This window comes from Telmatherina bonti (genome assembly GCF_933228915.1).
Source record: "Telmatherina bonti genome assembly, chromosome: 8".
Classification (NCBI taxonomy): Eukaryota; Metazoa; Chordata; class Actinopteri; order Atheriniformes; family Telmatherinidae; genus Telmatherina; species Telmatherina bonti.
Genome location: NC_136626.1, coordinates 33,865,300 through 33,884,021, shown reverse-complemented (window position 1 = coordinate 33,884,021; position 18,722 = coordinate 33,865,300). Strand labels below are relative to the sequence as shown.

Sequence of the window (18,722 nt, the reverse complement as noted above, 5' to 3'; positions counted from 1 at the left end):
GAAGCATCGCTCTGTAGCAGCGGCGTTGCAGTGAAATAAATGAGTGCACAACGTTTTCCCAGATATAAAAGTTGCATAAAAGTGTCGGTTTCTGGACTTCAGGACGCTGCTGGGAAAGAAGCAGAAATACACGCGATAGATGTCACTGTGTCATCGAACGAGTCCGGGGCGCCGAGTTTTAAGGTTAAAAAAAAGTTACAGAATGCGTCTTTATAAAATGTGTCTCCTGAAGTTCCTGCTGGTTTCCATGGAGATGAAGTTCCTGCTGGTTTCCATGGAGATGAAGGAGGCTTGATAGTGAAGCATTCTCTCTTCCTATCATGAACTATCTTAGTCTTCATGTCTTCCTGGATCGTCGTGGTGTTTCTAATGCCGGGCGGACACTGTGCGATTTCGAGGGGATTTCGCCACGATTTTGCCGTCGCAGACCACGCTGCGTCATCGTGGAAACATCGCAGCGTCGGGAGGTCGTAAGCCGTACAGTGTGAGAACACTCACGAGGAAGGATTAATTGCTGCTACGTTCTAACGATGATGCTGCGACCTCCGGATTAAACTTCTGGCATGTCAGAAATTTTCACCGTCGCTCGTACAGTGTGAGTGGTGTTACGTCACAATTCTACGTTCACACCTGCGCAGAAGACACCGGCGGAGCTTTAAACAACGACGGGCAACCCCAACTTCAGACACAGCTGCTAGAAGAGAGATTAGTAGAGCTATGGAGAGAACACGAGGTTTTCTTCATTTTATTTTGTTTCAGTGCACAAGACAGCGCACACAACTGCAACAGCTTGCTGCCTGCTTGACATCTTGTTGTCAGGCACCCTGTGGTTGTCATAGGAACTAGGAACATTTGTTTTTCGTTGTTCACACTCGAGCACGTCGTGCCGTCACACACCAACTGACGCCGACAACTAGTTGTGGTTGTCAATAATGGTGGCTGACAGCAGTCGTACAGTATGAGTACACATGTCGTAGGGTCAGATAGAGTACGAAGGACAAACCCGGTCGTGCTGTGGGAGCATTTCCCCGACAGTCAGATTTCTAAAATCGCACAGTGTCCGCCTGGCATAAGGTGAATGAGGGGTCTTTCCCTGGATGCTCCTCACTCTGACCATCGATAGAAGTTTCCATCATCATCACCATCATAGGAGGATTGCTTCCTCAGATATTAAAACCATGGAAACGGCTCGGCTTTCCTTTGTGACCTTATTCTGTCGCAGTCACGATTCATTCCTAGATGAACTGGGCTGCTTATCTACTGGTTTTCTCTGCCAGTAATGAGGTTTTCTTTGAGGAGGAGAAAACATTTACATATTTTACTGTGTTTCAGGTGAATTTCCTCTGACACAGTAACACATATCTGTATTCGGACACTTCTGCAGTCACCTTACATGTCTGCATGTTCAAGACGAAGATTTTACATGCAGTCCCTGCAGCTGTGAATACATACTTCACTTATTATGTATTTGTCGTCGTAGACAGGAAGCAGAAAAACTAGTCCCCGTCAAGAAGAGGTTAAAACCAGGATGGGAGGCTCTGTGGCAGCATGCCATCCCTTTCCTGCATTCCCTGCTCCTCCATAACCCAATGTGAATTTATCACACTGACAAGAGTGAGGGCCGAGCCAAGAAGCAAGCGAGGCCATTCCAGGTCAGAGACACCAAAACCTCGGCTTGCTCGTCCGGACTGAGTGGCGTGCGCACGGATGAGTGTCAGAAACGCTCCGTTAGTGACTTATACAGCTGATAGTTTTAAGGTCACTGATCCTGAGTTAGTAAACCATTAGTAGAATCACTTTTCACCGCATGACATGCTCACTCACACCCACACATAAACAAAAACATGCACACCTCAGTTATGTGCACCCAGGCAGCGGTGAAGATTCGAGTGGGTGATTTACATAACGCGCTTAAAAATGACAGGATTTTGTAAGGGAGTCAAGTCTTGTTAATCTATCTTCATCTGCTCCCGGTTGAGCGGCCGATGCTTCGATTCTGCAGAGGCAGATGGATGGAGCCGCTCACCGATAACAATCACAGATATAAAACTAGATGGATGCTGAATGCCAGAGGCTGTGGAGCCGATCCCTTCAGGGCTCTCAGGTGAGACGCGTTAACCCTCGCATGATGAAGCAGCAAGGTGATCATCATCAGCTGAAATGAATAACTTAGTTGTTGGACTCTCTGAGACCTCCACCCTGCTGTGGCCTGAGCAGACCACAGATCAGGTCAAAAATCTTCCAAATGTTTGGAGAGTAAAATGAGCTCTCTGAAACCGAAATCCAATTTCTGCCGTTTTCTCTCCAGAACGCAACAACAACACATCATTTAACCCCTGCATGCGATGAATCCTTTATCAAGTGGCAACCAGCCTCTGTTGGGAATATGAAGGTTGGGATTCACACAACAGGATTAAACAATTCTGCCAAATGTGCTGTTGAAACATGAATGAATGGAGGCTGAGGCCAAGTCAGCTGTGAGCGATGGAGCTGTAGTAAATAAAAAGGTATGCAAAGATAATAACTCAGAGCTTTTGTACTGTTCACCAACACAGATGGAGCCGTTTTACATTTACTGCACAGGAACTGAAGTTTTGCACCATTACAGGGATAAGCAGTAGACACTGGAAGCGTTAGCATACAGCCGACATGGGCAGGCGCTCCAAGTGGTTTTATTTAGTCCTAACGAAATGATTAGCTTTAAAGATCTACTTTCTACACTGTAATAAATGTCCGTAGACTTTACGGTGAAATATTGTTAAACTATGACAGTAAAAACATGTAAATTAAAAAACTGTTTAATACTGTATCAATGTAAATAAAATAAACAGGAAGGACTGCCAATTTTACATGTTTTCTTTGTAAGAAATACATTTCGTTACAAAAAAACTTCCTGGAATTGAACAGAATAAACAGAATATTTCCGTAATATTAATTCTAAGAAAAAACTCTACTTTTTACATTATCTTTCTGTAGATAGTACAGTTATTTTAACTGTAACTTGTCTTTTTAGAAAAAATGACATTGCATTACAGTAAAATGCGCAGAAAATGCTTTTCAAACTGAACATCCCCGTAATAATAAGTACAAGAAAAACCTGTACTTCTTACTAAATCTTCTTGTAAATAATACAGTTATACACTGTTGTGTGGTTTGCTGTAAAATATGCCAGTGGGTAATATTGTAAAACTATTAAGGTAAACATCTGTAAATCAAAAGCAGATCTTACATATAAGAGGATGGGTTCTAAAACAAACATGATCCTTTTAGTTTTCTTGCTCCAAATCCGCTGAATGTGCTGTTAGCAATCTGAATGAAATAGCTAAAACATTCAGTGGTTAGCTTAGCTTAGCATAAAGACAGGAAGTAGATGAATAAATCTCGCCGTCAGTACTAAAGCTCACCCATTAACACGTTGTAGATCATGTGTTTAGTAAAGCAGCAGGCTGAGGTTATACCCTGTGAAGATACCAGGTTTCTGCTTCCCACCGGGATGCTAATCCGTTGCTACTGCTAGCATCAGACTAGTGTACCCACTGCGACTTTGCTGAGCCGGGAGGTAATTATAGCCAAGTGTTTACACTCTGTAATGCTGCATCCAGCACATCATCACTTTATCACATTTCTTCTCTTTTAAATAAGCAAAATTTGATCCATGCAGCTTTTTACGTGACGATCAAAGAAGTTTATTCCAGTCTGAGCCGATAGAAAAGTGAACCCTCATTGGGCAGGGTGACCGTTGTTCGTATGGGCTTTAGCCCCGCCCACATTTCCCAGATTTACTCATAGACTTTTCCAGCCTGAGAAAACGAGTCGACAAATCCTGACGGACTGAAAACTCTAAATTTAGTGTTGTGTGCTCGTGTCCCATTCAGCAGACGTCAATCTCATAACAGAGATCTGTGGGAAATCTGTTTTCTGGACCACAGGGAAGGTTGTTGTTATTTACCACTGGGAACCCAATAACCCAATATCCACTTTGACTCCACATACTTGTTGGTTATTAATGCTCTAAAGCATCAGTTTTATGATTTTTGCCATGATGTTGCCTTTAAACCGGATGTTTTAATAACAATACATGACTCTGAGTGATTTAGATCCTGATCTGCAGAAGAAAAGCTCAGATTGAGGCTCAGAGGTCAGGAATGAAGATCATTGAGTTAAAGCAAGACTGAACCCAAACGGACAACATCAAGGAAGTTCAGCATCTTCATTTTGCAACCGTAAAGTCGTCATCTGGTGGCGGTTTCAGCCTAAATCTGGTGTCTTAGACCTGGTGCCTGCAACCAGTCACTCACCAGCTCCACCAGTTCAACTGCTTATTATCAAACCAGCCATTCACATGCCAGCAACTCATCTACCCATGTAGACATGATGAAGATGACTTGCTGAAGTTCAAACTGAGCATCAGGATGAGGAAGAAAGGGAATTAAAGTGACTTTGAACGCAGCATGGTTGTTGGTCTGAGTGTTTTCTGGGATTTTCACACACAACCATCTCTGGTGTTTCCAGAGAAGGTCTGAAGAAGAGAAAATATCCAGTGAGCAATATGGAGCAAAATCTCTGAGAATGTTTCAAACATCTTGTTGGATCTATAACATGAAGAACTGGGGAAGTTCAGAAGTGAAAGAAGGTCCAACCAACCCGGTAACCAGCAAGGTGGACCAGATAGTCTGGATGGTCAATATAAAAACAGCTGAACTCAATTCTCAGCAATGACAGTAAATGAGATAATAAAGTATTTTGGTCATATGATCATTCGAAAGGAGTGGTGGTCTAGTGGTGACTGGCTATGGAGGTGAACCACTGGGACCCTGAGCGAGACCCTGTTGTCTCACCCGGAAAATACAAATATGGACAAAGAGGTGGAGCTGAGAGGGGGGCTGTGAGCGTCATGGTCGATGATTGACTTCGAGCAAACTCTGAGCTTTCTGTAGCTAAGAGCTAACCGAGCTAACCCGGAGATAACAGGAGCTAACCAGCTAATGGAGGTAAGCGGGCTAAAGCTAAGTCACGTTGTTAACCGGCTAAAAATCACAGTTGTTTTACGTTCTTCTGACTTGAAGCGGGAGATTGGATACTTGTCAATCAAAAGGACACGCCCCTAAATATGCTGAATTTCGAGATGAAATTACTTTTAAACGGGCGAGAAAAAAATTCACTCCCCCCACAGTTGTCATGCAGGTAAACCTGACCTAAACCTGGTGGGGGGGGGGTTTCTTGTCCCATTTTGGTCCCCTTAGTCCCAACATGACATGGTTTAACCAGCACACGCAACCATATCCATCCCTTTGAGTCTCAGAGGAACGTTTCCAACACCTCGTTGATCTATGACACCAAGCACAAAGGCAGTTCTGAAGGAGAATGGGGGTCGGACCTGCTACTAGAACCTGGACCAGATGAAACCAGCTAGAAGCTGTCGTCTTAGTTTTTACTCTCAAGTGAAAGTGGAGCTTAATGTTTACAACTCAGTCAAAATATTAAAGCAATCACAGTTCTGATTAACTTCACAGAAAACCATGCACACAACCCCCCCCCCCCCCCCCCCCCCCCTCACCCCCTTAGATTTTTGCTTGATTGACCCATATTTAGTAATAGGAGTAAATAAGCTGCTTGTCAGGGTCCATTAAGTCAGTAGACACCTTCCCTCCGGAGGAAGGAGGGTCCGTGTTTGACTCATAGTTCACCAACTAGTCAGCATCTCTAACTCCCTGCAAACAGCAGCTCAGCTCCATCTCTCATCAGCCTCTTGTTAGATATAGCTGAGCTGCCTTCGGTAGTTAATTCCCACAGCGTGGCCTGGCACTGACCATCACACACTCACACAGAAGGAGAATCAGATCATCTGTAAATTTGGCCCTCTCTGAGTTCAGCGTGCCAGGACATAAATTGCGTGCAGTCTCAGTGAACTGCAGCCGGCTTGCTGTCAGCCCGACTCGGCCGTGTGCAGAAACGAGAACAGATCGGTGTAAAATGTGTGTTGATAGGGGCGGAGGAGACGGCAAACAGCTTCACCTCGCTGCAGCGTCTGCAAACATGCATCACACGTCTTTGTTCCGGATGAATTACCAGACGTTTATGTTGCATCGTTTGAGAAGGAAGGAGAGAAAAGCAGCTTGATGCATCACATCTTCCCACTGAGGATTCTCTAAATGAAGGAGTTCAGGAACCATGATTCGACTTCCAGGCCATCTTTATAAACCCAGTTTGTTTTCATTTTTTTCACCGCAGCTCCAAGCGGATCTGAAATTAGAACAATCTCACTCTGTTAAGATTTCATCAACCCAAAAAACCTCGACTCTTCAGGACGTGCACTTTATTCTTGTTTATCTCCCTCTCATGTGCAGTTCAAAGCACCTCGAAAACTTTCCTACATGCTTTATTTGCCATCACACTCCTCATTCTAACAGACAGCTGTGTCAAACATGGTTTGTGGGACCATTTCTAAATACTCTGAATCCGAGCCGGACCGTGCGCACGTTTCAGAGTCCGAAGCACTTTGCAGCAAAGGGGAACAGTTTCAAATAAGAAAAAGGGGCCACAACTGACTTAAACACACTCCGCTCACCCCTCAGTTCAGCAGGAGGCTGTCTGACCTAAATTCACTTTACCTCATCTGCCTAGACATTTGTTTAGCCTTCTGGGCAAACACTTAGAGAAATGTATGAGGGAGGGAGGAAGGGGGGGGGGGGGGGGGGGGGGAAGAGAATACATATGCTTGAATATATCACATTTAGTCAAGGGAGAAGCAAAATCCGGACATGTGCAGACGTATACAGCCCTCTAGTGGCAAACTGCAGCAGACCGGAGCGGATGCAGATCTCAGACATTCTCCAGCAGAACTTCTGTGTTTTGACATCGGACCCGGCTTCGTGCAGCCGGCCCGACAAACGTCACCTAAACGCGAGTCGATGCAAAAACTACTGAAGCTGCACAGAATAAATGAATTGAGGTCAAAGAATCTTACCATGAGAGAAAAAGAGGAAATTTTGTCTTTTGAGTACTGTACTCATTACAGTGGCCCCGAGGAAGTGTGTGCTTTGAAATCACATGCTCTAGTTAAGCTAAACAAGGGCAAGGTATTCCCACATGACGGCCAGATGAGAATAAGTAAGCAGAAATGCAGACAGATGAGTTGAGGATGGTTTTAGTGCTGTTTGGCCCTGGTATCTCACTCAGATTCTCAGGTTGCAAATATATCCCCCCACCCACTCTGTTTTCCTTTCTACCTCTACCTCTCTGTGTGTGTGTCTGTGTGTGTGTGTGTGAAGCAAACCTCAAGGGTTCAGAGCAGCGAGCTCATTAAAGGCTTTATTCCACTTCCAGGATCGCGCAGGATTGCAATATGGACATTGTTTATACACAAATGTTGCCCTGGGAATAATGTTTATTTCTATTACCATCTTGGAGCAGGGGTGGTGGGGGTGGGGGGTGCAGAGCTTGTCTGCACACATTGCTTTTCATGAAATACTGCCTCTCCAGGAGTGCTTTGAAGAAACGGCCGTTTTTCAAACCACTTTTTTTTTTTTCCTTTTTCCTTCCCAGCCTGGAGTCATACATCAGCTGCTCTCCTCTCGTGCCCTCTCAGCCTCCGCCGGCTCGCCATCATACTCCAAGAGTCATGTCCGGTATCGGTTTTACAGGGCATTCTCACTGACCCTCATCTTGTTATGAAAAAAGAAAGCTTCCCCTGCTCATTTGCATATCAGATGTGAATGTCAGGCGTGTGCGCCGCGGCCAGACGGGGGGGGTTTGCTGGGAGTTTACGTTGGCCGAGCGGTCACATAAGTGTCATCATAAACAGCAGGGTCCGGCGGTGCATCTGGGAGGCAGCGCATGACGCAGCGCAGTGTTGCTACACACCCCGAGCCGTGTTTGGAAACACTGAGGCAGCTTGCTACTACAGCGGGGGCCAATGGGAGCAGCTGAACCGTGCACTCTTTAGCCCAGTCAAGCGCAGAGAGAGAGAGAGGGATGGAGGGATGGAGGAGGGGGCAGAGAGGCAGCACAGATCCAGGAAATGCCTGAACGAGAAGAAGCGACAGCAGGGGCCCATCAGCCTTCACACAGCTCCATCAGGCTGCGCATTGATCACCCTCACATGATATATCCATCTCCCCGTAATTGCACGGCTGTTTAGAAAGGCAGACGTTATTTATGAAATATTGGAATAACAAACGGCGCCTCTCGGCAGAGATTAAGAAGAGAGATGCCACAGATAAGTCAGAGGCGGGGGGCCCCCCCATGGGCTGCCTGCCCGGTCGCCTGGCTGCAGAAAACCTGCAGTCATCACAAAGTGGAGATATTTACTGCACACACTCTTCTGTGGGAGGATGGAGTGGGAGAAACGACGGTTTGTGTTTGGAGGGGATCGCTAATCAGATTCCTTCCTTCAGAGACGTGAGGATGGCTGAGCTAATGGTCCAGAGTCTGGGACACGCAGCAGCTTCCCAATGCCCCCCCCCCCCCCCCCCCCCCCCCAAACTAGAGGAAAACCTGCAGATTTCACACACTCCCTTAAATATGTTGGCTAATGGTTTAAGTTGTGAAGACCTGCTGGGAACGCCGCGGGCGTCATCAGGTTCGCTGTGTAATCACGCCGGTCTCTGTTTGTGTTTACAGAACACCCTGGAGACCTGCACCATCTGCAGTAAGCCCATCATGGAGCGCATCCTGCGGGCTACGGGGAAGGCCTACCACCCCCACTGCTTCACCTGCGTGGTGTGTCACCGCAGCCTGGACGGCATCCCGTTCACCGTGGACGCCTCCAACCACATCCACTGCATCGAGGACTTTCACAAGTATGGCGTCCAGAGCTGCTCCAGTCGGCTAGTTTCTTACGAGCCAGTGTTAGATTTAATGATCTGGAATGGAAATGCAAGTCTGAAGTCTGTTTCAGCACCTTTCATATCAGTTTTTACGGCTTTTATTGATCAAGCAGTCATCAGTAACATCTAGGACACACACAGTAAAAATAATTTAAATAAATGAAATCAGATCTTTTAAATACAGAACGGTGACAGAAGCCACAGTGGGTGAAATAAACTATAAATGCCTCAGTAAATATGTTTTTAACGGGGAAGTAAAGGGATCTAAACATCCAAAAGAACCATAACAAATCAAGTGAAACTGAAATATTAGACTTCATACCACACATGTCTGGAGGAGAAATGAGGCTGAACAACACAAGGTTGGAGGAAACATCATTCCTGGCAAACCGAACTGAAGAAAGGATGAATGGACAAATGTAGAGACATTCTGGATGAAAATATCTGCTCCCATCGACCACGATGATCAGGTTCAGGTTCAGGGTCCTTTATTGACGCTCATAGGCAGGATGGGAATGACGGAGGGGGAGTTTGGCTCCCCTGAAAACCCTCACCTGAGGCTCTAAAGGTCCATTTATACACCTGTACGTATGCAAACAGGAGCAACCATTTCAATTCAATTCAGCTTTATCTGTATAGCGTCAAATCACGGCAATGCCATCTCAAGACGCTTTACAGACAAAAAACATAATGAAAGTCAATTCATAACAGCCTATATAAGGAAACCAACAGATTGAGTTGGAGCAAGCACACTGGCGACAGTGGGAAGGAAAAAACTCCCTTTTAACAGGAAGGAAACCTCCGGCAGAACCCGACTCAAGGACAGGCAGCCATCTGCCTCTGCTGTGTGGGGGGAAGAGGACAGAAAGACAACAGACAACAGGAACTGCTACTACTGGCCAGGGAGACATCCTCATCTGTCCATGCATCTTTTACGCTGCTATAGTTGTTAAATCAGTTTATCCACTAGTGGGCAGTGCTGAGTTCATGTCCGTGTTGGTGGCGGTAATTCACCGTTGTGAAGATGTTTACCCACAGAGTTCTTTTGCTGTTCCCAACTTCTTCTGTTTTTTCTTTTGGTACTTTTTAATTCTGCGGTTTCTTCTTCCTGTTCCTCTTCTTCTTCTCTGGTTTGCTGGTTGAGGTTCAGCTATACAGCTCAACAGCGCCCCCTGATCTCCAGCGGCGTTTCTGCGGCTAAGGCCCTTGAAAACAGACCAAGTTACGCACATAACCAACACAGGAGACAGATGTACGTCCATCTGCGTATCTGTCTTCTGTGTGGAGTATAAATGGACCTTAAGGCTGAGCTCTATGGAAGAAGGAAAGTTCAGGGGTCACAGAAGAGGCCTCTTTATGTGGAAGAACAAGCCAGAGTAACTTCTCTGTGCAACAAAGGTCTTCTGTTTGTTTCCCCTGTCGGAACAGATTGTTTTGGTTCTTTGCACATCTGGATATCTTGGTGGAACATCTGTATTTTCATCATTTTTCCAAACTGCCTCAAAAATCTAAACTATTTCTTTGTGGCAACAAACACAGAAGTTTGGATTGCAGAGCTGATCCTGTTCGCTGGCCCGCCGCCCTATTTGGAACTTGGTGATCCTCATCCAATCACATGCTCTAAACAGTCACCATGGAGACAAGGAGACAACGGTACACCACGTAGAAAACAGTACAGTCCTCCCACGGCCCCCCAGGAAGACAAAGACAACAACTGTCAGGAGCACCAGAGATGGACAAGCTAAACAGAAACCACGTGTTTCTACTCATCACAAAGAAAACTAACAAAGTAGCTGTGTTTCTTTTACACTTTTTTACCAAATAAAAGCGATATTTGTAAGTTTCGACAAACAACAATTGCGATATGCGGATGTTTCCATAGCACAGTGTTCAACGCATTACTCTCAAGTCTCGTTAAGTCTCGTTACTCTGGCGAGAAGTGGCCACGTAGCGTTGTTTTGGTGTTTTCTCCCTCATTTTCTTTTCTAAAACTCTGAAATTTGCTGTGGTTTGTTGCACACCGCGGCAACTTTACCGAAATGAACTGGTTACGACCCCCAGCGTCACGTCCGAGGACACGTAAATGGGGAAAAAGTGTTTCCATTACACTTTTGCGATATGTTTCTATATCGAAACGTCTGAAAAACCACCTCATGAGCGTAAAAACTTTTTGGTGATATTTGAGTTTGTTTTTTTTAAATGTAGGTGTTTCCATTAGCGATGTTTTTATTGCGATATTTAGTTTTTGCGTAATTCTAGGTGTCATGGAAGCGCACCTAGTGACTGTGTTAGCATACAGAATACACATAGTCTAGAGGCAGGCCTGGGAGACCCCGAGACCTAGGCGATCGGTTGCCAACCTCAACACGGACCCCAGCTAACCTCACCTCAGAGACGACCCCACAACCGCCCAGAAGGTAGCAAAGGGAGCCCCCCACAGCCAGGGGGAACAGGCCCCAGCAAGCGAAGACCAGCTACCCAGTGCAGACAGGGTCCAGGGCCCTTCCATCCCACATACACCCACCCCCTGGTCCATACCTGTTCTTTCAGGGTGGTGGGACAGAAGTTTGCAGTGTGACCCTGCAGCTGAAGAGTCGCTGCTGACTGTCAGGATGAATAAAGAAATGTAGGGAAATGTAGGTATAAAGGCTGAAGAGGTTAAATATGATGCAAATTCATCCTTATTTAACCTGATGAAGCAGGAAATTATTTTCCTTTTTCATTTCCAGCATCATGTTTGTTTTCAGTGGACTTCCAGGTTTCAGGCCAGTGTCAGCGAGACATTTTCCACATAAAGTAGTTCCCACAGCTGGACGACAGCTGTGTGGCTCCGGAGCACAGAGGACACCATGCAGAAATCTCTCCTTTCTTACCAACTTCTGGGAAACGCAGACAAAGCTAGCAAGTCAGGATGGCTTCATTCACACATTTCCTTCTCCTCATTATCAGCTGGTTAGATGAAGCTCTGAAGCGGATCCTCATGATGGTTCCTTAAGAGGACAAAGATTAGCAGCTCGCTGAGCGTGGAGCAGCAGGATGGACGGCTCGGCGGCTGCTGGTGTGAAACTGGGAAAACGGTTTAACTGCTTCATGCAGACGAAAAGAAAAAGACAAAGATTCAGGTAACGCAGAATCTCAGGGCTTCCTTTACAGGAATTCATGGCAACAGTTCTGCAAGTCCAGTGGTCTGAAGATGTGCCTGTGAATCTAATGCACATTCCTGTTACTGGATCCCATTTGACTGATTGCGTAACTGCCACCTTACCAGAAATCTCCCTCCGCTCGATGGCCAGAAGGGAAGCGGAAGCCGTGTGCACAGATCCTGCTTTGTGTCTGGTGCGGCTGCAGCGTTGGTTAATTCCACGTGACAAGCGTGACCTCAGCAGCCCTTTGTGTCGAGGAATATCCGAGCAGGATCCCGGACTTCTGCTGCTTGGCTGTGGTTCCCCAGAGCCACGCAGAAGCCTTCACTTCCTGATTCCCAGACACCGAGTCAAAGTGTGAAACAGAGGAAGTGTTCGGCTCGACCTCGGGTCGCCTTGGAGGACATAAAATCTCACTGCGCTTCTCATTTCCTCATCAGTGCTGCTGTTAGACATACCTCTTCCTGCCTGAGGTAATTCCAGAGTTGCTGGTTGAAATTCTCCTTCTGCTGGAGTTCCTCTGAGAGTCGGAAGCCTAAATGTCTGAATTCCTATTTTTAGAAAACTATTATTTGTTTTTACATCACTGCCTGTTCAGCCTTTTTATTCACTGGAATTCCAGTTGTCTAGGATTATTTTTAGTCATTTCCTCTCTCTCTCTCTCTCTCTCTCTATATATATATATATATATATATATGTATGTATATATATATATATATATATATATATATATATATATATATATATATATATATATATATATATATATATATGTAGATATATACAGTGATGATTTTCATAAAACTTCTTTTTGCTAGTGATTTTTCTTGATTTCAGTTGGGAGAAAACAACCCAGCAGCCAGACCATCATTCTGCTGCTTTAATGTCCATGTAGACAAGTGTAGAGATCAATAAAACTTACAAAAGTTTTATTGTGGATTCATTTTATTTCATCAAAAAAAAAACATTTTTTTAACAAAGAAAATGTATTTTAAAATTATGAAACAAAAAATCCTGATTTTCGATTTTTCAATTCGATTTTCCCACCCCAAATACACACACACACACACATATATATATATATATATATATATGTGTGTGTGTGTGTGTGTGTGTGTGTGTGTGTGTAAAAATAGACAGACTTTGTAGAGGGAGATCTTGAGCCAAAAGCTTTTGTAATGTGATCTGTAGGCTGTAATTGATCAGTTATTGGTTAGGTTTAGGCAGAATGAGCGACACCCGTTCAGTGAGATCTCTGAGCGTCTTACTGCTGGCAGATTGAAGCTAACGTTGTGTAATGTGTGTGTTTTTCTGAGCTTATTCCCGTTGCTCCTCGCAGGAAGTTCGCTCCACGCTGCTGCGTGTGCTCTGAGCCCATCATGCCGGCGCCCGGCCAGGAGGAGACCGTCCGCATCGTGGCCCTGGACCGTGACTTCCACGTGCAGTGTTACCGCTGCGAGGTGAGCTACCGGCCCGACCCATGAAGTGAAACCTCCTGACTCACCTCCTCACACTCTTCCTCACCTGTAAAAGTTCAGACATACGCAGTTCCCAGCGTGTCAGCGGTCGTTGATAAGCTCTGCCGAGACGTTACATGGCCGACTAAAAGAGAAGCAGCGCGTCACGTCGTCAGAAAGCCGTGGCAGTGTGAGCGTCTGGCAGACAGAAAGGTCAGAGGGAAGCAAAGCAGATTAGCTCAACAAAGAGCTCTGTCGCCAGGGAGCCATGTGCAGATGAAGCAGCTGTGTGTGTGTGAAGGAGGAGGACGAGGGTCAGACTTTGTCCCAGACAACTGGAAGATGAAGAGAAAAGGAAACAACAAGCTGAGGAGGAAGATTTTTTTGTTCCTTCAGTGTTTTGATCAACAGAGCGCTGATTTTCTGGAAGCTTCACCGTGCAGGACTCAGACTGAACGCTGGTTATCATCAGGTAGCGGGGAGAAAAGGTCAGAGAGCTCAGCCACGCTTTCTAAGAACTGCAGCAGTTCTCCAGACTCACACACACACACACACCACCCCATGTTTATTTCAGGGCTGTAGGAGAGAATCCAGGTCGAGATGATCGTCATATGAACGTGATGGATCATGTCGAGGCAGACGTTGCTGTTTTCACCTCAGCTGAATCCAGTTTCATTCAGACTGGTGTTTGTGTTTAATTCCAGTTCTGAACTGGTTGTGGAGCTGTGATGTAAATAAGAGCCGAAATCAATGGTTTATCAATCACACACACACACACACACACACACACACACACACACACACACACACACACACACACACACACACACACAGACAACACCATTTACATAATAAGGCAGAGATGTAGAAAGGAGATGCAGGAATAAAGACAATTGGTGGATAAATAGTGGAAGAAAATGAAGAGTGGAATTACTGAGGACAGAAATGTGACGTTGAATTAATATGAAACATTAAACATTAAAGTGTTGCTAAATAAATAAATAAATAAAAATGTTGGATGGGAATCTATAGGAATACATCTTTGGGGACGAAAAGTTTGAAAATGTTAAAGAAATAAAAACAGGCCTAAAGCAAAAGAGGAAATTAAAAAAAAACACCAAATTAAAAAAATTATTTAAATTAATATAAATATTAAATGAAAATAACTGAATTTAAACAACATAGAAATGTATCAATACAAAGATAAATTAAAACAATTTAAAAAAAAAGAAAAATATATTTCTTGTCATTTCTTGTCATTCTAGGTTTCTTTATGGAAAAAACACATTTACTGCCACATTAATTTGTGTATGATATATTTTCATACATCATGTTGTGTATTTATTTTCGGCGGGTTCAGGCCTCCATACGTCACTGATCACAGTCAGGATCTCATACTTTCCAGAAATAATAAAATATCTCATTTCCAGCATGTAAAACGTTCCTTTGGGACTAAAACGTGACGTGTATGAGATTTCCAGCCTGCAGCGTGTTTCATGCAGCATCCTGGCTGGAGCCGTGCAGGAGACACACAGACCACGTTGAAGTGGCTCGGAAAGCCCACGTCCCGCTGACGGAGGCTTCAGGATCCACTGGAACTGGCAGGAAGGCCAAACGCAGGACCAGCGGAGGAACAAGGCTCTGTATTGGGAGTTCAGGGTTTAGTTTAGTGACTGAAAAATAACAAAGTTAAATAAATAAATGAGTCTTTTTAAGTCTAAATCTGTAACAACAGAAGAAAAAGATGATTGTCTGATGAAAATCTGACACATTTCCATAAACCTGCAGTCGGTAAGACAGGTTGCCTGCAGACATCCAGGGTTAAAAGTGCATACTGGGAGCGTTCTGCACCACTGACCAGTTATTTCCCTCCAGACTCCTCATCTGGCAGAGAACCGACGCAGCCGTCTGGAACGTGACGCTCGCCATGGTGGCGTTCAGGCCGTGCGTGCGGCGTGGACGCGTGGCTAATGATCCTGTTTGTGTCCCGCAGGACTGTGGCTCTCTGCTGTCAGAGGGGGACAACCAGGGCTGCTACCCGCTGGACGGACACGTCCTCTGCAAGAACTGTAACACCAACCGCATCCAGGCGCTGACCGCCAAGGCCACCACCGACCTCTGAGCAACCCGCCGCCCAGTCACCTCCACTGTCATAGCCCAGCACGCACGCTCTTTTCTTTCTCTTACAAACCCACAGAAGCCTGCCGCCGTCACCGCACACACACACACACACACACACACACAGTATATCCCTCTATATTTATGTTCACTGTAAGACATGTTTCCTGGCAGTCATGTAACCTCTGACTCGGTACAATCTCAGTTATATGTGATTTAAAGTACGTAGTTCACCTAAATCCTTCCTGGTGCAGGAGGGAGATGAGCTTCGCCTCACGCCGTCACGTCTGTAGGCGGAGCCTGCAGCTCGCACACAGACAGGAAGTGGAGGCTAACAGATGGCCTGGCTGTGTGTGTGTGTGTGTGTGTGTGTGTGTGCAGGCTGAGAAACGTGACTTCCTGTCGTTTAATGCAGCAGATCATCTCTCCACATCCGTCACGGCGCCGCATCCAGAACCAAGCCGTGCAGTGCGGCTGCGCATGCGCCACGACCTCACCTCCGCCTGCGTCTTCTGATCCGATGCAGACACGTGTAAAACGCCGCCGACCCGAACAAAACATTCCTGCACAACCGCGTCACCAAAGACACCGTTTCTTAATTATTATCCTCATTAAAGTGTATTAATCTCTTTGCCATGCGCTGATGGGACGGCAGGAAGCACCGGCCGCTTCTTCCACCATCAGGGCCTGAATCCGCAACACGCAGCTGCTGGAAGCAAATAGTTCCCACACATTACTTCCTTTGGACTTCCTCTTTGTGTGCAGTGGATTATTTTAGCGAGAACAATCCCCTTCGTTTAAACGCAGCCCTGGATTGATGTTTGAGTGTCATTTTAATCCTTTTTTAGCAGATAAGTTTGTGACTTTCCCCCTCTATCATGCAGAGATAGGGAAGACTACACAGCTATGCAATTTCAATCTTAAGTGCATTGACACTTTATAGAAATGTTATGAATAAGGAAATATTTTACCTGTACATATTAGTAGAGCAAGGCTTTGATCCGAACCGTGCTGTCGGTACTGAGCGACTTTGCTGTTTGTCAGTATTGACTCAGCTTTTATTTCTAGTGTTTGAAGCTGATGGAAGAAGAAGGGACCATGACTGTTTTATTCTTAATTAAAAAAAGATGTATTTGGTAAATCCAGAAGGTTTTGGACCAACAGAGCCACAGTTCAGTCCCATTGCTGTAGTTTTACTGTGACGGGGAGCTAAAAGGACCCTGTGGAGATGCTTAACCAGGTTTGCGTAGCTGTAAGAGAGGATGAAGCCAGAAAAGACCATGTTCAGCTGGTATACATTCATTTTCAGGAGAATTTGGGGACAGTTTGGTCTTTTAACACACGTAGGCCGTCAGTAGGCAGGACACAGTGAAAACCACTGTTTACCATTTCAAAGCACATTAGTAACGGTGGACGACACGCTGGCGTTGCTGACATCAGCGCTGCGAGTGGAAGCGAGTCAATACGCTCAGCCGGCCGGCTCGCTTCACATCAGCCACCAACGTGACGATACGCTGCAAGTTATTACAGCTGGATATGAAAGTTTCACACAATGCCTGCTGGGTGGCGGTGAATTCTCTGCCCGTCGTCTCACCAGCTGATCTCCTGTAGATGTACCTCAGACGTTGGATGGACAACGTCCTCAGCAAGTCCATCCTCTATGCTGTCCCACTCAATGTCTGAAGGACGTCTCAGCGGCTTCAGAAAGTCTGCATGAAGCAGGTCAGTTGAGCCAAACTAAAGCAAATCCCTTTAGACGGCTTCACATGAAGAGACGAACCAGGACTGAACCTGCAGAGGTAACAATAACCTGCAACATGGAAGCAATAAAATGTCGTTAAAAAAAGAATGAAATGGTTTGAAACCAGCTCATACCATGCAGAGATGGTTTAGTGTCGACTGAACTCCTGACTTCTTCTGGTTTTGTTAAAGGACAGTTAAAGAAAGGCAGAATACTCCACAGGGTCCTGATTTGTAACTACGACCAGTTTAGCAGGTTATTAGTAGGATTAGTATCTGCGACGGTGTTGTTTCCCTCCATGTTTGTTTGTTTTGTGTATCTAGATGTTTGTTTTAATCCTCTTTACTCTCCACACAGTGAGACGAACGAACATCATCTGTTAGCAGCTTGTTGGGTTTCAGCAGATCAAGTTGTGCTCAGTTTGACTGCCGTTACCACGGAAACGCTTTGTAAATAACTGCTAATCAAGCTGTTGAACTGAAGCAGAGCGCTGCGTCTGTACTGTTGCACTTTGGATTTGAGATGCTGGTTTCCTGAAGCGACTTTTCTGCAGAAGCTCCAGACCAGAGGGAGATTTGCTTTAGTTGTTGCAGACGCTGCAAACACGTCGCGTTCTGCAGATTTTACTTTAAAGCCAAAAGAAAACTACGACTTTATTCTCTTTGATTTGGAACTAAAGCATCAAAAAGACATTTTCACGTCACGCTGAGCTGCTTTTGCTGTTTCTGATGTGGATCCATGTATTCATGTAAAACAAGTGGCTTTAAATGCAGAGCTGCAAACGGCTCAGTAAGCAGCTACGTTTATAAACGACGTGCTGGTTTGCTGAAGAGTTTGTGCACGTTAGCAGCAGCTTTATTAGCAGCAGCTTTATTAGCAGCAGCTTTATTAGCAGCTGTTCTGCAAAGCGGTTTGGATCATCCCAACACGTCTCACATCTTTCATGCTTCAAACAACTGATCCTCTGAAAAGTCTGCTTTCTACGAGCAGTAAATGTCTTTTTTATTTTCTAAAAGTTTGCGGAGGGTGTTTGTTGTGTTGTTTACTCTTTGTTCCACGGTTATTTGTTAAAGTGCCTTTGGCAGAGCAGTATTGAATCACTGCTCTGCTGCTGTGTATTTTATATTTGCCTCAAAGACGTTGCCTTATTTTCTAGTTTTTACCAAAGTTAAGAAAGGGGATCTCTTTTGTTTTTGTTTGTTTTTATTTTTTTTTGGGGGGGGGGAAAGGAGGGGTACTTTGGATCCACGCACTCGATGTTTCCACCCGGCTGGGAGCTTCAGGCCGCTGGCAGCGGGGTTGACGATGCAGCTGCTGTGGGTCTGTCGACGGGCATCATGTAGTCTTGTATTTTATCCTTTCTTCAATAAAAGCTTTGCAGCAGCATCGTGTCTCTGACTTGTTTCCTTTTAGTCTTTTTGCAAAAGTTTTTAAT

At 45.3% G+C, this 18,722-nt stretch overlaps 1 protein-coding gene across 1 annotated transcript in view; it reads left to right on the top strand.

Annotated features, from left to right (window-relative positions):
• lpp (LIM domain containing preferred translocation partner in lipoma) overlaps positions 1–18,494 on the top strand; it is a 240,056-nt gene extending 221,562 nt beyond the window's left edge. The window contains exons 10-12 of the mRNA XM_079245422.1: positions 8,623–8,801; positions 13,311–13,431; positions 15,422–18,494. Coding sequence (XP_079101548.1) covers positions 8,623–8,801; positions 13,311–13,431; positions 15,422–15,550 — 429 coding nt within the window. The 3' untranslated portion in view covers positions 15,551–18,494. The remainder of the gene's footprint in view (positions 1–8,622; positions 8,802–13,310; positions 13,432–15,421) is intronic.
• The last annotated feature ends 228 nt before the right edge of the window (positions 18,495–18,722 follow it).